This window comes from Melospiza georgiana, chromosome 7 (assembly GCF_028018845.1).
Source record: "Melospiza georgiana isolate bMelGeo1 chromosome 7, bMelGeo1.pri, whole genome shotgun sequence".
Lineage (NCBI taxonomy): Eukaryota > Metazoa > Chordata > Aves > Passeriformes > Passerellidae > Melospiza > Melospiza georgiana.
Window position 1 is genome coordinate 33,092,789 of NC_080436.1, and position 23,725 is coordinate 33,116,513.

At 38.6% G+C, this 23,725-nt stretch overlaps 1 protein-coding gene across 2 annotated transcripts in view; it reads right to left on the reverse strand.

Moving 5' to 3' along the window:
- Positions 1-23,725, reverse strand: part of DPP10 (dipeptidyl peptidase like 10) — a 436,882-nt gene that overhangs the window by 168,905 nt on the left and 244,252 nt on the right. For both annotated transcript variants that reach the window (XM_058028117.1, XM_058028116.1), the window contains exon 3: positions 17,733-17,828. In XM_058028117.1, coding sequence (XP_057884100.1) covers positions 17,733-17,828 — 96 coding nt within the window. The remainder of the gene's footprint in view (positions 1-17,732; positions 17,829-23,725) is intronic.

The following is a 23,725-nucleotide window of genomic DNA, read 5'->3' on the forward strand; positions in this document are numbered from 1 at the left end:
CTAGTTGCAAATATTTTATCCTTGGGTATCAAATTTGCACTATTTTCAGATAGTTTCTGTCAGGACACAGTGTCAGCTAAAACTGCTCTAAATCTGTGATCCCTCACCAACTACAGAGTAAGTGGTTTGCCTCTGTTACCTCCCTGTGGGCAAGTGGCATTTTCTGCAGAGCAATTCCCTTGAAATTATTTTTACACAGATACTTTTGAAGGTTTGCCATGTTTCCAGGCACAGTGCTTGCCCTGGCAGTACAGCAGGGAGCAGGGCACAGGCTGTGAGCATTCTGACCTGGTTTTATGTCACTGTCATATTCTGTGAAAAACACCTTCACCAGGATTTCTTCTCATGGGAAGCTGAGAAGCCTCAGAAAAGAATGAAAATAATAATTATCTGATTGCTTCTCCTGTGTTTGCTGCTTTGAAATGTGGTCTGGGGATTCTTTACCAACTGGCCAATGTTTGATTGGTTTCATGTGAATTGTTTTTACTTAATGACCAATCACCATCAGCTGTGTCAGACTCTGAGGAGTCAATCACAAGTTTTTATTATTCATTCTTGTTAAGCCTTCTGTCTGTATCCTTCTCTTTCTTTAGTATAGTTTTAGTATAGCATTCTTTTAATATAATATAAAATAATAAATCAGCCTTCTGAGAACATGGAGTCAGATTCCTCATCTCTCACCTTGTCCTGGGGACCTCACAAACTCAACAGTTTCACTCATCCCTTGGTTTGTTTAAGCAGCTCTGTCTGATTGGTTGTTGATGTGCACAGGAAATTTTAGTTTTTCATGAAAACACCCTTTCTAGAACAACACTCAGGGATTCCAACGTTCTGTCTTTGGCTTTTACTGATTTCCCCAGCTTAAGCACATTTCTTTACGTTTAACCTAAAATTCATCATGAACTATAAAGCAGGACATTAGGGCAGGGGAAAATATGGAGGCTCAGTAATAAAGCTACCGAAATTCACCTGTAACAGCAATTCCAAGCAACTTGAATTCCCTCAACATTCCTGTCATTGGCTAGAGCACAATCACTCCTTTCTTGCACTGAGTGCTAAATAGTGGCATTTAGACACTGACAGACAGGTGTACATGAAAAAAAGGTGATTGGAAAGAGTTTGTCAGCAAAATGGAATTGCAGGTCTAAACAGTGCTGTAAGATATTATTATTCAAAGATGGCATTAATTGATTGCTTTGTACTGACTTTAATTTTTTTGCTTTTAGCTTTTTGGGGGACTGCTTATTTAAAAATGGCATGCAAAGAAGAAATTTGTATTGAGGCTTGGACAAGAGGTGGCTCCACTCCAGTAACATGTATTTAATCTCTCCAGAGCTTCATTCAATAGAAACAGGGGTGTGTGAGTACATTCTTTATAAAAGCATCACCATAATAAGCACTTTTCATGACATTGAAGTTAAAACTGCCATCAATTACCACGCACTTAAAAAAAAAAAACTTTCTACTAGAATTTTAGCTCAGAGTAATCTTGTTAAATAAAAATAAGTTTCCTGCAGTGTTGGGCACAAGTTTAAAAAAACCACACAGTGTTCAGTACCTAAAACCCCAAAAACCTAACACAAAACTGCAATTAGGTTATTGAGTATCCCTCCTTTTTGCATCAAATCCTGAAAAATACAGCACAAATCAAAATCTGTTTTGTTGTACCTACTGTAAATGAGAATATTTAGGCTTTTTCAGAGAAGTTATGCAGCACCAATCTTTAATACCAGTCCATGAAAGTCATCCATTTACTGCAAGGTTTCAGAATCAGCCCTGTGGCACCTCTGAGCCGCCATGAGATGAAACAGGCAAAAATCATTAAGCAAAATTCTCCTCTTCATTCAAATCAATTAAATATCCATTGCAATGAGTTTAGCACTCAACTGTAAATGTCAGTCTAGACATACCACAAACATTTTTTTAATTGCTCTGGGTAATCAATTAAGCCAAATTGAAAGAGATCAGCAATGTAGCCAAATCCTGGAGGATTTAACATACATATTATGCAAATTGAATCAGCAGATATTTTTTATTTTTTTATTTTTAATTAAACTTTACTCTTTATTGCTACCCAGGAGTTTTGGGTGAAATCATTTTATTGTTTTACAGAAACATTTTGCAAGCCTGGAATGTATTTCTCTCAGGGTTTGGTACTGCAAGGCAGTCATCACTATAATATGCAAGATGTATTGAGATAAATCACTCTAACAATGCTCATGATGGATTTCCCAGGCTAATCAATATTCCTGGTGAGGAGGAATGTCCTGCAATAAAAAAAGCACAGGAAAGGGAGCAAAGAAAGCTGAATTCACTTCGCAGAAACACTTCCTTCCCATGATGCTATGAACATTCTTTGAACTCAAAAATGAGAGAAGACAGACCAGAAAAGACATCAAGAAAGCTTTTATCCTCCTCTCTCAAATATCTTCTCCCCTGATCTCTTCCTCCTGCAACTTCCCCTGCTCTGCTGAGAGCCAGCTGCACCCAAACCCCTCCTGGAAGGCGCCTGTCTCATCATCCCATTTCTCTCCCTTTAACAATTCACACACAGAACAGCCCTGGAGCAGAAACACTGCAGCCCTGCACGGTGAAACCAAACTCCCCCAGGAGGCACCTGGTGCATTTCTGCAGCTGGGCTGAAATAAACCCCCTGCGTGGAGCTGCTCCTCACAGCAGAGATTCCCTCTGACAACCCTCTCCTGCAGCTCTCACCTGCTCATGGACACAGACACAGCCTGAAGCATCCATCTCCCACCATCTCCACCCTGGAAACAGGGCCTTTGTAATTCTCCTCTCTTTCCTTCAGCTACTGCTTTCATTTCTTTAGTACTATGCCTTAATTTCCTCATGTCAAACCAGGGATAGTGATTGTGCTTCTCATTGATAAAGCACAATGATAAAGGAAATACATCATGGAGATGATGCAGATCTTCACTGAGGTCATTATTTCCATAAGACTACTGCTCAAAGCAGCAGCTCTTTTTGCATTGATGCAAAGGGAGGAACTGCAGCCCTCTACCAGGTAGTGACTTCCTAATCCGGCCAAACTTTGTCTCACAGGACTTTCTTTATGAAAATATGCATTATAACACCCAGGCTCTCTTCAAAAACCATGAATTATAGTTGCATATGGCCCTCAGTGAAGAATCAAACAGAGATTTACATCACACTCCAATCTTCATTCAAGAGAATTTTTAAGTTCACATGCACAGAAATAAAAAAAAAAAAAAAAAAGGCTGGTTCCAAACTCAGGTATGACAATTGATTTTATAGAAGAAAAAAGTTATTTTTTGTTTCAGTTATAGATCCAACATACCATAATATATACCATATACCCATAACCACAGAGAAAAATCTTGGTTTCTGACACCAAAGAAAAATTATTTAATCCCAATCAAACATAGTTTTTGTAAGTAGACAGAGGTCTAGATGAAATCTATTCATATATAACATGTATATTTATACATCATTTGTATATTCGTAAATCAGCCTCAATGCAGACTGTTCCTGTTTTAAATAAAAAGTATTTTAGTCCATTCTCCAGTTGTGCTGAAGCACAACAAAAGCAAGAAAATATATATTTCTATTTATATTTTATATATTTATATATATATTTGTATATATATATGAATATATATATCCTGTTAGTGCAATTGATATATCATACTCAAATTCCAAGGCAGAAATCTGTAGTTAGGGCTGACAGCTCATCTGTGTCAGCACAACACAAGCCACTGAGATGGTCTTTTTCCATTTCACAGCTGCTTTAAAATAAGACAGACTGTCATCCTTAACTCTCAGTTTCTTCCCTTTGTCATTTCACATCACAGCTCTAATTTTATTTAAACATCCTCCTCTGCTGAGATTACATCTCTCAATTTGTTGCAATACAAATTAGAAAGATCCGTGCCAGCTCTCACCACTATCAGCAGAGTTCTCTCCTGGTGCCTTGATTAATTGCCCATTTTAGCAGATGAAACAACAGAACTCACAGTTTTGAGACTGTCTTTTGTTTGCATTAAGGGAGGAAATCTGTGTCCCCACAGACACTTGCTCTTTTGCCATTACCATAATTACATGTTTTCAGACTAAACTCTCATATCAGCACATCCACACTGCTGCAGTGAAGGGTGTCAGGATTTTCATCAGCAGCTCTGCAGCCAGGTTGGATGGAGCCTGGCTTCAGTCAGCAAGAGAAAATGGGAAACTCAGTACACAAATACAAGAAGAAATTTCTCTAAATTTCTGGATAATATTAAACTGGAGATAAAAAGAAACAGAATCCATAAAACGGGGTTGAATGTGTCAGGCAGACACAACATCCAAAAATAAAACTAAATTACACCCTGACCATAATCAGAAACCTGCTCCCTCTTTCTGGCAGATACTCTAGATGATGCATTTACCACCACCACAGTCCCTCAGGCCAAGAGCACAAAAGAAACCCCAAAAAACCAAAACCAACTTCTGGGGATTCCAGCTTGTGGCAAAGCTCAGCTTCAAATTTTACATTGTTTGTGAACAAGAATGAATATGAAAAGTATCATTACATCCTTATTGAGCTTGCTCAGTTCTGAGCTCCACAAATCAGAGTTTGAATGCAATTTGTATTCCTCCAGCCCCAAATAACCCCTGTGGCTCACAGGGAGGTTTCAGCCTTACGGAGGATTTGTCAGATGCTTGGGCACCTCCAAGTGTCACACATCAGGGAGAAGCAACTGAGATTAATATTAATAAGCTACTTTTAGGAAAAAGAAATAATTAGGTCTCTTTAGTCTAACTGATTCATCTTCTTTCCCTTTGTGCTGATCCCCTACACTTACAAGTCTCTTCAAAGAGTTAATTGCTTAACTGCTTTCAGTTCCCAGACGAACCTGTTTCATCTGCATCACCTTCAGTGTGAGTGACTTCCAGCAACAGCTCATCCTTGTTTTCCTCCAAGCCATTCACACTCCTCTCAAGGGTTGTTTCCTGTTTGCAATCAGATTGAAGCACAGGATCCAGGGACAATTTATCTGTTTGCTGATGCTTGTTGTTTTCTGCTCACAACAAGATTAAGGCAAGGCATAAGGAACACAGCTCTCTTGTCTATCTCAACTTCAGCCAGGTAAAACTTGATCTGAGGTTAATCTTAGAATTGATCAATCAAGGGAACAGATATTCAGCTGTCACCTAAAGGCAAGCAGGGAAAGAGAGAGACTGCCAGAGGGTAGATTACATATCTAGGAATTAGATGTGAGATGTCTTTAACTACCAACATGTCACAATGTGATTTCAACTGCACACAATACTCATATTTACAAGATTTCATGACAATATGTCAGTCAACATCAAAGCATTCACAGAGCAACAGGGAACAGGAGAGAAATTCAGAAAAAAAAAACCCATTTCAACACTAAAGAATCTCTGCTTTCAACAACATTTCACATTTCCTTTAAGTGTTATAACTAATTGGAGTGTAGACTCTTCAAAGCATAAATGCATAAGTCCCATTAGCACTAATGGAAGTTAGACACACTCATCAAAGGGAGAATATACTTCTATCTTTACTAAAGTAATCAGTGTGTCACAAAGCTGTATTTTTCTGAAGTTATCGTTTGCATGCTATGCAAGCTGAGTACAAAGGTTTGCATTAATTTAAATTCAGATTAAGCACTTAAAAAATATTTCTCCTTCACTGGAAGAACTGAACGCAGCAAATCAGTTTGCTATTATGTAAAAAAAATACATCACAAAATGCAGTAAAAATAATCACCCTTATAATTAAAGGCTGTCATGGTAAAATGCTTAAAAATAATCCATTATTGAAAGAAAATTTCAGTGCTGTTCTGGGAAAGATATAATCAGGCAATTCGTCTCTGTGGTCCTTTCTTTAATACCCTCCCAAAGAATCACTGTGAGTTCAGCCACCACAAACTGTTTTGCTAGATCTTGATTATCTATCATTTTTTAGCAGGGTCTTTTCCAACGGGACAAGGGATAAAGCTTTGAAGCTAAAAGATTATCAATTTAGATCAGGAAAAACGAAGAAGTTTTTTACTCTTTTTACCAGAACAGGCTGCTGTGAGAGGTGGTGCCATTCAAGGTTGGATGGAGCTTGGAACAGCCTGAAATAACAAAAACTCCCAAGCATTTTTTAAATTTTAATTAAAAATTAATATCCAAATTTCCTTTTTTGAGTCACTGTAAAAATGAAATATATTTTTAAAATATGACACTGTGCTGAAGTTCACTACTAAAGGAATGAGTAGCTGCAGATATATCAGGGCACTCTGAGTTACTGAATGAAGTTGCTTGAGAAGTTTTGCTCTGAAGGTTTTTATGGTTTGTTTAATAAGCAGGGACTAAAGCAGATACTAAGTCAATCTCCACTCTTACTAAGAACTAAAATAACCTTCATCCAACACATTACCAGTGTAGGGAATGAGGAAATGTCATGGTTTCCAACAAAGGGACTCTCACAGAGCAGCCTGGAGTCAGGCTGTCAATGATGCCTCTTTCCCACTCCCAGCCCTGCAAAGTCCTGCTCTCAGATAAAAGGAAACCCTGCTTCAAATCCATTTTATTTCCTGGCCTTACCCAATCCAGAAAATCACCGAGCAAACAGAAAAAAAAATTGTAAATTATTGAATATTCAGACTTGTTCAGTGTCATAATGAGGAACAAAATAAAAACAACTGTTAACTCAGAGTATATTTTAATCTAGAGGTGAGGCAATCCGTGGTTGTGTGTTGCAGTACTCAGGACAGACACATCCTGTACTCAAAAAGTGTTTGGTTAAAATTAATAAAAGGTTATTTTGAAGATGGCAGTGAGTCAGAAACTATTTAATCCTGAAAGACATATTGTCTGCCTCTACTTCCATTTACAAGTCATCGAACAATGATAGTGGCAATGGCAGTAACTCAAGTAAAAAATTCATTTATCTTCATTTTCAGCTCTTTCTCAATACTCTTTGCCCTGATTTTAGCTAAGTAGGTAAAAATATAATTTAACATTATAAATTCTGGAAGAATACAGCAGAACTGTTGCTGTTATTTCAAATATAGTAACATGCATGAGTTAATCAAGGTCTTCAGCAAGAAGTTAGAGTTTGAAATTGTTTTCAATTAACAGTTTATCAAAATAAGAGCTCAGAAAATAGCTAGAGAAAAGGGCAGAGTATTTAAGCAGAGAGGAACATTTATGTAACATGTTATAAGACCATTTTAAATTGCTAAAAAAAGAAAACCTAACTTGCTGGAACAGTGAGTCCTTGCCTCTAGGAGGACAAGGTACAACACTGGGTATGAAAATGGAAAAAAGATAAAAATTCATAGCTGACATAAATTTCATTACATGTGCAGTTGCCCAGAAAGCAAAGAATTAGCATCTACCTTTGAAGCACCTCATAACAGGAGCCCATTTCCATATCTCTGTGCATCTGGGATCTATCAAGAACCAATGGAAATGCTGCAGATTATAATATCCACTCTGCAACAGATTTCCATTCATGGAACATGACATCATAGTTTGGGAAATTTATAATGTGCTTTAATTGATAATGTAGCTTAGAGCCTCCTTCTCTACATTGCCCATAGAGAGGAATAAATATTGGAAAAGGCAATCATTTTTATTCCAAATTAGAATAAATTGAAAACTTCATATATCACAATTTCTAGTTAAAATATTCCTCAGAATTACAAATAGAATATGTTGAAATACTTGTTTTTAAATGTTGAACTGTTCACTCCAATAATACAATGCATCATTTTTGCATTAATAAAATAGTGTTGCCAAGTAATATAAAACACATTAAAATAATAATGTCAAAATGAAATTATTATGCCAAAGATAAGATTTCAACATTCAAAATTAAAATTCACATTGTCCAAAGTGTGAGAAAGCTGAAGCAAACTATCTAAACCTTCTTCACTAAGTTCATGCAGAATACACTCCATACAAAACTTGCAAGTGAAAACCAAAAAAAAAAAAGAAAGCATCAGAAAATATTTCTAACAAATGTATCTGCAGCCAACCATACCTGTCCCTCTGAATCTGACAGCTTAGTGACCTTTACAGATGAGCCATCTCATCTGAGATCCTGATAACAAATTCATAATTATCTGAACCATCATTACAGAATTAATAGACCCAGTCTGGCAGACAAGACTCCAGGCCTGAGAAGAAACGAAGCTGCCTTTTTATCCCAGAGACAGCTGCTCTAGGATGGGGTCAAAAACCAGCTTATGAAATTAGTCAAACTAATTCTCATGTAGTGCCAGTCCTGCAATAAAAGAGATTCTCTTACCTGCTCCATGTATTGCTATTGCTCACAATGACAACCCAAAAGTCCTGGGTTTTCACAGCCACATTTTAAAAGTGCTTCAAATTTTTACTTTAAAAATGCAAGTTATAGATTTGCAGAAAACTTTAGGCTTCCAAGTAGCTTTGGCTGAACTTAAACATCCATATTCCACATGCAGAAGAAATTCAGTCAGTCCTATGGCTAAAGTGGGCTGCAATTGCAGAAAGCACACTCTGCATTTCCCTTTGAGGCAAAGTTAAATAAGATGCTCTGCATCTTATCAAAGTCTCAACTATGGACACCCTCCTAAAAACTAAAGACATGCTTCATCCCTGAGGAGAAAGATATCATGGAAAACACAGGCAAAAACTGGGTTAAAGTTAAATGACTCTTAGCATGGGAGGCTGATATCTAAATTCCGTCAGAAACCTGATTGATTCTCCCATTCCCCTGTTTGAGTAATAGTTTTTTCACAAGGTGCCTGGAGTTTAATTTATCTCACTAAAGAGACTCTGAGTTTGTACTGCAATATTAGTGGGTCAAAGCCAATCTATATTTACAGATGTGGAAAAACAATGCATGGCTACTCTAATGATTACCAGCTACAAGTTTCTCATACAAATTGCCTATAAACTTTGTCAGATTGCAGAAACAAGCAAAGATCAAGTTGCTTCAGGTTCCTCTCAACACTGCAGTGCCACACAGAAAGTATGGGGCACACATTTGATTTCTACAGCAGTAAATTAAAAATGTAATTAAAGCCAATTGTCAAAAATAATTTCAAGTTCATAGCACTGTTGTTCTCACTGCACTTCACGCTTTATTGTGAGAATTGCACTTAATAGACCTTGAAAGGATCCCAAATACATGAGCTCAGTATATGTAGACAGATAAATCCAAACATACTTTCCCAAAGATACTAAAACCTTAACATACTAAACCTACTTAAGTCCTTTTGCATCACACTGAAAGAGGTAACAAGCAAAATTGTTCAAGTGCCAGCCAGATTTTCATAAGAAGAATAACCCTGTCCAGGGCAAAACAGACCAGGAAAATGGATGGGTGAGTGGCAAATATGAGTCAGTGTCTCTGAAATCTGCCACAATGGAATCAGTTAAAGAGAGCTAAAAAAGGACTAAAAGTGAAATAAACTTATGTGTATATATATCTTCATAGATACAAATGTGTTTAAAAATGTAATTTTTAATGATCCATTATGCAAACATTTGAGCTAGACAGAATGGTTTAGAAAGCACTGGTTTTACTGCCTCTTAATCCAAAAAAACATGAATGAACAACAAAATGTAAGGATTAGAAATGTAAAACTTTGGCTTTTAGAGATATTGACTTTAAGCACTGTACAGCTTACTTATCTGCTACAAAACACAACTTAGTGTTTGTTAAAGTGTCTAGAAAACTGACAAAAATTCAAGGATTTGGTTTAGGGGAATGGAAACAAGGCAGAATCAACCAGCTGTGCTGCTGCTGCACACAGCTACAAGTCCAGGTTATCCCTCTCCTGCCCAGCACCCCTTTGAAGAAAATCCAATTGCTGATGAACAAATCAGAGCAGATTTAAATGAGCCTTTAAGAAGGACCATGAAGCCAGCTGGAGGTATAAACAGCAGTTTCCAAAGGAAAAGTGAACTGGCCACCCCAAGGACTGCAGCTCCAGCTGGGCGCTGGGTACACTCTGTGCTGGTGACAAGTGGGGAAAGCTCAACAAGCAGGCTGAGGGTGAGAATATCACCCTCCCTGTGTCCCTGAGCCTGCTGGAGCACACAGACACATCCCCGAGGTCTTGATGAGTAAGAAAACACAATGTGGAAGCCTGGAGGGAGCTCAGAGTCTGCTGTGGAGCACCCACCATCTGTCACCATTCCAAAACGCTCCATCCACTGCTCAGCTCTGCTCATGCAACAAAAATACTCGCCCTGGGGGGCTGTTGCATCCTAGGAGTAATGGTGTAGCACATTCAGTTTGGACTTGTTGATCACATTAAGGACTGCTGGCCTAGCCAGAAATGTGTTACTGAGAAAAGGCCTCCCTGTTCCACCAACATCACTATGGAAACTATGGGAATATTTAAACTTCCTCCTGCACTGCACTCAGGAGAGTTTTGCTTCAATAAACAGGGAGAACTCAGGTTTATTTAGTGTCTGGTCCTCTTTGCCAGGGCTTCACACACAGAACTGATGTACTTAACCTTTCAGCATTAGGTTACTATCCAGAAATACTGATTAGAAAATGTAAATCATTCTGCTAATCTCTTTCAAAAGACACCTCGTGCAACAGATACACTCTCCCTGTGTAAATGTTTGCTAAGGATATTGATGTCTTTGTTAAATTCTTAATGCTTTGGGCTGTGGAATAAGTAAAAAATCAATAGGGACATAATTTTAAGAAGGATTGCAATGATTAGCTGTGTGTTTGGCTATTGGTGGCAAAAGGTAGTTTGACCTCCCACTAGCTGGAATATCTGATTTCATTTTTTCCTGACTTGTGTCCCAGTCTCTGGATTTTTGTCTCATACCTAGAGATTTCAGCTAGCATGGAATCAGGCCACATCTCAATAAATACAACTAGATGTAAGTTGTTCCAAGAAGCAAGGACTCTTAAGGAAAATATATTTCAAGTATTCTGTGGAGAGAATACAACACACCTACTAAAAAATAAACAAAATGTCAAAAAAAAATGGCCAGGAAAAAAAATTTGCAATCACTAATGGTGATGCTAGAGAGAAAACAAGAGTCAGGATACTGCAGAAGTCACAATAACACAATGCTGTCCTGGTGTACAAAGAATGTTGGTGAAGGATGGGAGAAGTCATTTGCAGAATCCAGTAGTGACACAAGTTAATGGCCCTGAATGCTCAGCACTGTTTAATTCCTGTTCACCATCATTAACAGTGGCAGCAGTATTGATGCAGCCACAGGGATTAACTGAGCTGAGCAGAAACTGCCCAGATCTGCTCCTGAGGAGGCAGAAATGTGGCACCTTGGGGACATCAATTACAGGAGAGCAGAAAGGGGCACAGTCCCTGCAGCAGGTCCTGACAGTGGGCTGGGGCAGGGAGATCAGGTGAAACAGCCACTGATTAAAATGGTTTAAATAGACCAGAGCCAAAAGGAAAAATTACTGATTAAATTACCTTACTGTGTTACACGCAGTGGAAGAAAGAATTTTAATGAAGACAAAACACCAGACCACCCACAAAAATAAAAATTCTTGCTAAACCGAAATGTCCATTGCTGGAGAAACCACAATTCCTGGAGCAAAGGACACCACAATGCACATTATTCTTGGTACAGGGGTGGTACCTCCACAACCTTTCCCTGAATGACCAATTACCCACCCACAGCTGGCTCACAGAAAATCTTTTGCATCAGCACAAACACAGCCCCAAACTCCTCCAGTCTGTTCCCTAATGAGAGAATTGAATCACTCAATCTGTTTCACAAAAACATTGTTTAAATTCTTTTGTTTAAGAAGTTATTTTAATAAATCAGTGGAATGGTATCAATCAAGCCTTTTATTCCCCTTCTTAGCAGTTTCTGAGAGAAATATCAGCCAGCCTGGAGATGCTTTATGTATCTTCTCAAATTTTCTGTGCCTTTCCCAAAACATTGCCTTCAGACTTGGCAAAACTTGGGTGTGTATTTCACACTTGCTGGACTTTTAGGAAATAAGAATTTCAGCTGAAAGCCTCCAAAGACTGGAGTGATATCTTAGGATTTTTTTTTTTTTTTACTTGTTCTTCCACAGGCTGCATTTTGCAGCACAGAGAATCAAAGTGCAACCCCCTCTGCTGCCTTTCAGAAATAAAACCTTCACAGAGAAGAGACAACAAAACAACTCCCAGGCCTGGCTTCCAGCTCCAGGCTCTGCACAGACAGATTCCAACAAAAAATGAAAGCTCTGTGCAGAGCTGGCATGAGTAACACTGAGCACACCCCTCTTCACTTCTGCCCAAAAGCATTAGTTGATTAATTAATTAATTAATTAACATCACAGCAAATTTGTGAGCACCAAACAGCCCCTGCTACACCACCAGGGCACTCCTGCACCATGGCTGCACTCCAGCCTGGCCACTTCCCACTCCCATCTCATTTAGGGAATAAAATAACATATTTTCACTCTTAATATCCATCCCTGATTGCAAGGGTAATACCAACACTCATAGATGTGTAATTCTAAAAGAGGTGTTTCTTTGCTTCAATCCAACTCCATTTCTGGAGCAGAATCTCTTCTCTTACTGCTCAGTGCTGGATTATTTCTTGCATTGACCCATATCCACTGACAAACACCACAACACACTCAGCTCTGTGAAAACAAGTTCGTGTTTATCTCACACACAGGAAATGCTTCTTTTAAGAAATGCTAAATGTTTTAAACCATATTTTTAAAGCACAAAGTTGGCATATGTGCTACTGTGGAATCTAATCCAAAACACTTCCATTTCTATTATAAATCATTTAAAAGCAGTTTCAACCACCTTCATGGCAGGTTTCCCAGGCCCACTGTTGATTTTATTTTTTAGGATGGACAAGAGGCAAGAGGGACCCAAGGGAAGCAGCAGCTCCAGCACAGGCCACTGCCTGCACATTTCCCTCCTCAGGTGACAAAGGCAGTGTACAGCATGAGAAACGTGCCAGGGACAGCCACAGGTAAAATTATGGGCAGACACTCTCTCAGTTTCTCTTTAAGGAAAGAAAACATGTTATGAGAAGCTGAAGTAGTATTTCTTCAGCCAGGTCATATCTTTCCATGTTAACTGTAATACACAGTCTACAAAACATGGCAGTGAAACCACTCATCAACTGTAAAGTAGGAATGCTTTAAAATGATAATTCTCTTTTTTTTTTTTTTTTAAGAAACTACTAAACAAAATAAATGTTTTCAAAATAAATGTGGGGAGCAGAAGTATTTCCTCCCTAAACCAGTCCCATGTTTTCTCTGATGTTCAAAAGGAGTGTCATCACCTGCTCTCTTTTCTCCTCACTGCATGAAAATAAAGATGCCCACATCAGAACTGGCAATTACTCAGCAAATGACAGCTTCTGCTGAGGCTGATACAGGAAATCTGGAAACATCATAAAAACAAAAAAATAAAACAAGTAAATAAATCTAATGCAAAGGCTTGAGTTAAAAAAAAAAAACACCTGGAGTGAAAATATTTTTGACTTGGACGGAGTTGTTTTTTATAATGTCCAAAGAAACGCATTAAAACTGTAAATGGGGAAGAAACAAACAAACAAACAAAAAGTTGAAGAATCTTCGCCATGAAAATATGTATGTGTATTAAAAATTATTAGCTTTGAAAATTAAATCTGAACAGGGTGTGCCTGCTGGGACTGCTGGCACAACCTTGGATTTTATGGTGGAAAAAGTGATAAACCTAATTCCAAAACAGGGATTTACAATAAGAGAAAACACACACACACACAAACACATACACAAAAAACACATACACACACACAAAAACACACACTCTTTATTCAAATGTATGAAAAATCCTGTCACTGTGCTGCCTCTACACCCATCTGACAGTGCCACCAAGGAGCCAGTGCACTCCATCATGTACAGCAAAGATTGGCAAAGAATGTCTGAACAGAAAAAAAAATTAAAGCAACTCATCTATTCACAGAGGAATACACAAAAATATTTTGAATTTTATTGTCATTTACAGCTATAGTCCCTGGAACAGGAGATGTAAGTACAGACCTCAGTAAAAGAATGGAAATGTGTTGAGTCCTCAGTATTTCCCCAAGGGCAGCACACACATTTCTAAGTAACTTGAGAGAAATTGGGAAAATATCCTGAAAAAATTCTTCACTCTGCCCCAATGAGCTGTCAGGTTCAACCTGACACATTCACATTCATTATTCACTGGCAGCATTTTAAATTCTTATTTCCTATTAGAAAACCTGAAGATCAATAATGCTTGAGGGAGATGTACTCTCATTCAAGGTCTCCAAAACTAAGCCAGACAACTGGAATGCCTTCTGAAATTAAACACTTTTCCACCTAACTGGAATTAGATGGTTTTGTGTACTCTCCAACATGTCCTTTTACAGCCAAAGTAATCAGATTTAAAACTGACAATGTTTAGTGCCCTACTAAGTTATTTACAACAAAATTACTGGCTATCATCCCTATTTTCTTATTCTATGTAAATTCTTTCAAAGAGAAAAAAAATCCAAGTCAGGTTAAAAAAAAATATATATATTGCCTTTGAAATAAAACAAAATAGAAAGAAAAAAAATGAAGAAGAAATCTGGATATCTGCACAGGTACATCTTCACATACTATATAAAATGGGAATATATTTTGTCACTTTTAAGACTAGCTCATAGTGTTTCTTTTATTTTCTTCAGCAACATCTGATTATCTCAGATAAAGACCAACATCTTCTCTCCAACTTTCGACATTTGCATAATTATTAACTTCGGTGGCAAGCCCATAAAATTGTGGACTCAGTTTCAAGCAGGAAAGGAAATGGACTGTAAAAAAAATCTGCATTTAAGGGCTGCTCTTATTAAAGAGCAGTCTAGAAATAGCTGCATGGGGATGGGGTTTGTAGTGGAGGAGCTTTCAAACAAGGAAGAAATAATGCAAGATTGGAAGATAATGTCAGAGAAATGCAAAGATCACTAGGGAAAGTTTCATTAAAGGGCAGCAGTTAAATAGCAGACCTTACCTAAGGACACAGTGATTCATCCACCACTTGAAATCCTTAAATCTTTCCTTTTGTTTTTCTACAAAACATGCTCCAGACCCTGAAGACACTGCTTACAGCAGGAGCCACTTTTTCAATTTCTATCCCTACCCCTTCCCAGGAGGGAAAGATGATAAAACTTTCAGATGGATACAAAATATCCCATTCCAAGAGGAGCAAAAGGTAGTAAGTAGCTATTTATTTTCTGCTAAAATCATCCTGTGCAGAGTTCACTTATCCTGCCAATATCCAAAGAAAGTGCCAAATGCTCCCCTCCAGCTCCACAGTAATGAATCTGAACTTATGTATTTCATTTTCCATGCATATAATGCCATCACTGCAATGCCACACTGCCAGGAAATAAAGTCTTAAAAAATAAAAATAGAAGCAGGAAGCAGAAATGCTGCTTTGCAAAACTATTCCTTGGGGTTTTTTATTGCCCAATATATTGGATATCATTAACTATACTGGCTATTAAAAAAAAAATCCCAAAACCTATACATAATTTTTCTGTGTTTATCAAAAATACTAAAAATTCATAAATCCTTAATTACTCCCACTTTTTCTTTACTTCTCCTACACACACATTCTAATAAACAAAATGGTCATTCTTTCCTCCTATTTTTTGTACTAATGGACTTCACTGTTTCTTTGGCCAATAAACTCAGGAGAACACCTGAGTTTAATGTAAAAAGCTTAGAAGTTTTCACACGGACTCAGAAAACCATCATTGCAGAAAGACTGGATATTAGTGCCAGTGTACTGTTAATAAAACACGGGGCCTTCCTCTAATAAATAGCATTTCTAATATTATTTTCAAGAGATGGAAAAGTTCATACCTGTACAATCTCATACCTTTTACATTGGATTGTTTACAACAATTTTTTGCATGATACTAATACAAATTATATTTCTGCATGATGCTAATGAAATTTTCTATTTCACTGTAGGAGCTTTTTAAGATGGATTTTGAAGACCACAGGAAAAACCTGTATCCAAGCAAGAGTACAGCATCAAATTCTGCATTTCTTTTTTACCACATCTGGAAAACTCATAAAAAAAGCTTTGCTGTTATTACAGGCTGTAGAAGAGAGTTAAGAAATACAATTAACTACATGTTTTATAGCTTCACCAATATTTAATGTAGCTCCATCCACAGCCTTTTAGTTTTATTGTCCTGGGTTTTGAAATTAGTACTACTTTTATGCATAGAATATTATGCACATGTTATGAGGAACTACTAGAGTTCTTAGGAGAATAATTTCATGGATTTTTTAAGTAACAAGAGGAATGGATAGAACCAGCATAATGATGTTCTTCCACTATGTACTTACCTGCTTTTAGTGACCCCTTTATTTTACAATACTGGGCCTGGGATAACTTTATTTGACAATTAGAACCAGTGTTTTTTAAATTGGGTGGGGTCAGAAGCAGCTGTTTTGTGAATTTAACAGAGAAAAGCAAATTGAAAACATGCTTTTATGATTTCATTAGCAAAAACACAAGAAACTGCTCCTCCTGGCAACAGAACTGTTCCAGCTTTACTCAGTATCACATTTTTTAGCACTGACTGCAGACAGAAACCAGTCCAAAGAAGAAACTAAAAACAACTCAGCAAAAGTGAGAGGAAACTAAACTGAGTGTCCCTTCTCTTAGCCCTAAACTAATGGCTTACAAATAACAACAGATACAGGTGCTGGGAAAAAAAAAAAAAAAAAAAAAAAAAGATTGACCATACTTTTCTCCTTTTTATGCTTTTGCTTTTAAATGCACTTATGTTTATTATACCCACTTCATTCTTCAGAGTTTATCACAAAGCAATAATTCAATCACAGAACTCCCTGCTAAGTAAAGCAGTTCTAGTTACAGTTGAATGCCAAAGCTGATATAATTGAAGCATTATTTCCATGCAAGGTCATTCTGAATTTACACACACAGCCACAGACTGCCAGACTCCTGCCTTGCACAGAGCACTCCACAGCAGTTTTGTCTTGCTCAGTTTTGCACAAATCCTGTTCTCATTTCTTTGATTCTGTCAGGAACACCCAGATTACCACAATGACACAAACCAGACAGTTGCTACTGCATTACCTGTACATTTCTTACAGAGAGAAAGCGAACAAGGTATGGCAGCAAGAGAAAAGGAAGTCAACGAGTTGAAAAAAAAGAGTTTGAATTTGTTTTCTTTTTTACATTAAAACTTAATTTTTAGAGAAATCTGCATGCCAAGCACAAATCATTTAGTAAATCAGAATACTAAATACAATTTGTAGTCATCAGAAAATTATGTACGAGTATATTGTAAAAGTATAAATGACTGTACAAGTACATTGAAATATTCAAGTCTTTTTTAGATGCAAAGAGAACCAGTTCCCAAACCCCAAAGTTCAGATATTAATAGAGTTGATTTTCCTGCAAATCCACAAACAAGATCCAGTTCTTAAACACAATTCTCCATCACTGCTTCCAACTGAGTCAGGAGCATGAACAGATCATTTTAATGGGTTTCTACTAGACAGAGCTTTAAAATTAGAAAGCCACTTCAAAAATTAATGCAAGAGACGTGATTCAGAGTAAGAAGGAAAACTGGGACACTGGCCAATTCCAAGAGGGTTTGAAATTTTAACTGATTTTATTTTTTTTTTCCCTCAGTGACTGGATAATATCATTCAAGACTTAAAATTTTTACCTAGTTTCAAATTAAGTGAGAGTTTATGAACTTACCATTAATCCATTTGGCTTCTGGATTATGAACTACAAACTCTTTTCTGAAGAGATCTTCCAAGGATAATCTGTTTTCTGATGAATTTGCAAGTTCATCTAAAATAAACACAACAAGATCATTTTAGATAAATATTGGAAACAATATATTCTTAGTTGTTTGCAAAACACTGGCATTATAGAACCATGATAACAATACCTTGCTCTTCTGGGTTTTTTTCACAACAAGTAAAAGTATCATTTTTGTTTAGTAAAGCTTCAGGAAACAAAGAATTGGTACCTTTTGGACAGGAAAACTACAGGATTTAGTGTTTGGCTATTTATTATACTGGGACTTTAAGAGCAAAGCTCTTCCTTACCACAGCCCCACACCATAAAAAATTACAAACAGCACCAAAATTTCCTGACAGCCAAAGGATGTTGGCCACATTGAGTACCATACACTGAGAGAAACTAGATAAAAAACTTCTTCAAGTAAATTTGGAACCAACTTCACCTATTCCACAATTTAAAATAAAATTAAAAAAAAATCTACATGCACATTTCATAGCCTGTGCTTGCTTTCCAGTGACGTGAACAACATAACTTGGCTAGCAGCCTTGTGTTTTTCCCAAACATGACCCAGGAATATTGTGCTCCTGAACATTAGCCAACACTGACTTACAAAACAAAACAAAATAAACCAAAATTATTTTCCTGCATCTAAAATCATCTCCCCACTTCAGAAAACTGAAAAAGACCCTCTGCTAAATATCAGTGTTCTTGTGCTGGAAGCTAAAAAAAATAGTGAAGATTTCAATAGTGAAGACTCAAGAGTGAACTGCTGCACTACCAGTGGTAATGTTGAACCATTACTATTAAAGCAAAAGTTTTAGTGTCAAAAGACAAACCCACCAAGTTTCCAAGCAATAATCACTGGCAGCAGCTTGCACCTCACCTGACTGCTTTGGGCTGTTTAGAACAGAAAAAAGCTGCCAAAAGCTGTGCTGGTTGCTCCCTCTGCAAAAAGATGCACCTGTGCACTTCTCACACAACCAGCACAATGCCCTGCCAGCTTTTTAAAATAATTTTGTGTTATTGGGCAGGTTACCATAAATTGTTGCACTCTTTGTCTTCTCTATGAGCTTTTCTTTCCTTCTCCTTTGTGTTAGGAAGATTTTGTCCTTTTAGATATTAAGCAGTGGTGACAGGCACATACAAAGAGAGTATCTGCCATCACAGCAGTCAAGCATCTTTGTTACCTTTGTGTCAACCCATGATGCTACCAGGACATTTTTAACAAAGAAACCTGCTTTGCAAAGGTCATATCCTGTAATACATTTTGGATGAAAATGTGACCCTTCAAAGAGAATAAAGTCAATCAATAGTTTTGTTATTGGTCTTTATTCAGCCAAATTTCTCAATTAGAGGGCCAGCAGAAAGCTTACTGGAATCAACAGCAATATGATATTTTTGTCTTTAAATGTCAGCACTGCCTGCTGCAGTCACTTCAGCTGATATTAATAAAAGCTCATCCTTGGTGTCCTGAAAAGAAACTCCCTTTTAATGCACATCATGAATTTACAATGGACACAAGGCCATCCCAGCTGCTCACTCCACAGCTCTGCTGCATTTTTCACGTTGCTCCCTCCCAGGTGGCAGCAGGGCTCTGGAAGCACTCACCCACTGCAATCAACTCCTCTTGCACTCCATGTCTTGTAAGGATCCTCCCTCATAAGACAAACACTCTAATCCTAAAATAAGCTTTTTTTCCCTCTTCCTACCTTCCAGGAATCAAAATAGCCTGTTTAGGTTTGTTTTTATTTTTCATCTGCCAGTCCAGCATGGGACACAATATTCCACTTGCAGTCTTACTGGGGCTTTACAGCAGAGCAACATTATCTCTCTTGATTTATACCTGATCCCTCTGTTTACACACCGTGGGACCTTGTTAGCTCTTGCCCCTGCCACACACTGTTTTTACCTTCAAAGCGAGCACATGTTGTTATGTGTGCTCTGCTCAGCTCCACAAACACCTTCCTCTGTCTTCAGAACACTGCTCCTGACTTTACATCACCAGACACTGGGCTCTCCTCATGCCCATTATCCCCTTTTTCCACAGCCTTGTTGACAACCTTACCCTGCACAGGCTGTTTTCCACCACCTATTTGGATTCCACACACCCTGGTCCTGATGCTGTTTGTAATTCCAAACGTGTTCCCCTTCTAACCTCACCTGAGTCTGTTTCTACTCATTGTGACCCTTTATTTCCTGCCAGTTTGCCAACTAGCAAACAAGCTCACACAAGCTGTTATGCTGTCAAAGATTGCCTTGCCTATGACAGGTTTTTTTTCCAACTGCTTAAATAAAAATCACTAAAATAATACATCAGCTGAGCACAGAGGGGCTATTAGAGAAGGAAGGAACACCAGTCTGTTTGCTATCACATCCCTGGCAAGAAATCTCGATATAAATTGGATTTTAAAGTAATTTTTAAGTTATAGTTAGCATTTGTAAACTGAAAAAAAAAAGGTATCTTCAAGCAACTTTACAAAATGTTTTAGAATTTTGGGTTTTTTTCCTAATGCTAAGTTTTAACCAAATCAGAGTCCTGTTTGTAACCCTTAGATCCACCTTTGCCCTCTTTCAACACCTCAGATGTTTATCTATATAGATGTTAACATCTACATGTTTATCTATAACAGGATGAATTACACATCCTGGGAACCCTCAAATCTTCAGTGGGTTAATCTTTATTGACACAAGCACAAATTAATTTTACCCCACCACGTTTGTATGCAGAGGCAGGGGAGAACAGGAGGGGTGGCCCTCTGTGTCAGGGACCAGCTGGGATGGATGGATGGATGGATGGATGGATGGATGGATGGATGGATGGATGGATGGATGGATGGATGGATGGATGGATGGATGGACGGATGGATGTGGATGGATGGATGGATGGATGTGGATGGATGGATGTGGATGGATGGATGGATGGATGGATGTGGATGGATGGATGGATGGATGGATGGATGGATGGATGGATGGATGGATGGATGATGGATGGATGGATGGATGGATGGATGGATGGATGGATGTGGATGGATGGATGGATGGATGGATGGATGGATGGATGGATGGATGGATGGATGGATGGATGATGGATGGATGGATGGATGGATGGATGTGGATGGATGGATGTGGATGGATGGATGGATGGATGGATGGATGGATGGATGGATGGATGGATGGATGGATGGATGGACAGATGGACGGATGGATGGATGGATGGATGGAGGGATGGATGGATGGATGGATGGATGGATGGATGGATGGATGGATGGAGGGATGGATGGATGGATGGAGATGGATGGATGGATGGATGGATGGATGGATGGATGGATGGATGGATGGATGGAGATGGATGGATGGAGGGATGGATGGATGGATGGATGGAGATGGATGGATGGATGGATGGATGGATGGATGGATGGATGGATGGATGGATGTGGATGGATGGATGATGGATGGATGGATGGATGGATGGATGGATGGATGGATGGATGGATGGATGTGGATGGATGGATGGATGGATGGATGGATGGATGGATGGATGATGGATGGATGGATGGATGGATGTGGATGGATGGATGTGGATGGATGGATGGATGGATGGATGGATGGATGGATGGATGGATGGATGGACAGATGGACGGATGGATGGATGGATGGATGGAGGGATGGATGGATGGATGGATGGATGGATGGATGGATGGATGGAGGGATGGATGGATGGATGGAGATGGATGGATGGATGGATGGATGGATGGATGGATGGATGGATGGATGGAGATGGATGGATGGAGGGATGGATGGATGGATGGATGGAGATGGATGGATGGATGGATGGATGGATGGATGGATGGATGTGGATGGATGGATGGATGGATGGATGGATGGATGGATGGATGGATGTGGATGGATGGACAGATGGATGGGTGGATGGATGTGGATGGATGGATGTGGATGGATGGACAGATGGATGGATGGATGGATGGATGGATGGATGGATGGATGGATGGACGGATGGATGGGTAGATGGGTGGATGAGGTGACCTGACCTTATGGTCAGGATTAAAGAAGGGACAGGGACAGGTGACATTATTGTCACCTTGGTGGCTGCAGCAGGCCATCCCAGCTGGGAGAGCAAGGGCAGTGTCCTCACATCCACAAGCCCTGGTCCTTGTGGGTGACTTTGGCCACCCCAATACCTCTTGGCGGACAGCACAGTGGGGCATAACCAACCCAGCAGGTTCCTGGAATGCATGGTTGGTAGTTTCTCCAAGTGACAAGGACATGGACCTGTTGGAGCAGGTCCAGAGGAGGCCACAAAGATGCTCAGGGGGCTGCAGCATCTCTGCTATGGAGACAGGGGGACTCCATAGGGGGACTCTGCTATGAGACAGAGAGGGACTTTTGGGCAGTCATGGAGTGACAGGAAAGTGGAAATTGCTTTAAACTGAAAGAGTGCAGGTTTAGATTGGGGAATTCTTGGATTCTTCCCTCACAGACTGGAGAGGTCCTGGCACAGGGTACCCAGAGCAGCTATGGCTGCCCCATCCCTGGAAGTGCTCAGAACCCTGACAGGGCTTGGAGCCACCTGGGATAGTGGAAAGTGTCCCTGCCCATGGCAGAAGGGTTGGAATAACATGATCTTTAAGGTCCTTTACAACCCAAACTAATCTTTGATTCTAGGATGTACTTGCTTCATTTTAAAAACTTTCTTTTACTACTTTCCATTTATTACATTGCAAAATAGCCTACTGTCTCTTTTTCATTTCCCTGTAAATTTTATTGACTTATTCCTAAAAGGAATGATATTTCCAATGTTCTCACGCTACTTACCACAGATTTCTGTATTTTGGTCTGAAATTATATAGATATAGATATATGTATATATGTGCAGCAAATGACACAGATTACAGAGACACAAACAAAATCAAATGCTAAAGACTAAATGACCACTTCTTAATTGTATATCCAATTAAAAACAGTTCCAATACTGGCATGTATTAATTCAAAGTGACAAACCTGTCTGTGCTTACTAAACTAGAAGGCTCCAAAACTTGAAATTAATGGCCTTGCTACTTTTCATGAGTTTATAGGATATTATTTTTGCAGGTTAAATATAGTCTAAACACCTCATAAAATCTGCCTTCTAACTTAGCAAATAAAACTAATAATTATGTACTGTAGTATGCCATTAACTGAAGCTCCCTACTGACTTTGCTGTGGAAAAAAAAGGTTTTATGCTAGAAATTAGGATAAAGGCTTGATGTTAAATTCCATCTGAAAAAAGAAAACAACACCACTAGTAAATGGTATGCAAGCTAGCAGGTGTAACTGGGAATTAGCATAGCTCACTTTGTGTTATCATGACAAAGGAAGAAAACTTGCCAGAAAATAGTTGGATATCAAAACCTGCCTGCCAATTACAGTAGGTACAGGGAGCCTATACAGAACTGAACAGAAACCTGAAACTGTTTTCAGTAAATACATCCATATCACAAAAAAAAAAAAAAAAATTAAAAAATATTAGTTTGCTTTCTTTTCCTTTAAGAGTAGTATGAGAGAGAGTATGGAGAGGTCAGTCCTAACCCTGAACAGTTTATCTACTGGACAAAATCCAAACAGATTCTCTTCCCAGAGCTTGATTTGACTCAACCCTTTCCACAAAAAAGGTGTTTTCTGACCATTTCTCTGACCTAAATGTTTTCTAAAGTAATTTTTCTGAAAAAGTGGGGTTTTTTTTCTATCATGAGTGAGTTTTCCTTGAGTGTCTGACTAGGCAGGTAACACTTTGCTCAACAGCAAGTGCACATATCAGCTAGCATGGTTTAAATGCCAACATCAATATCTCACTAATCAAGTCCTAGAAAAAGCATTTGAGTCTTCCACACCTTCAAAAACTGTAAGTTAACATGAAAGTAGAAATACTGACAGTCCCAAAAGGAAAA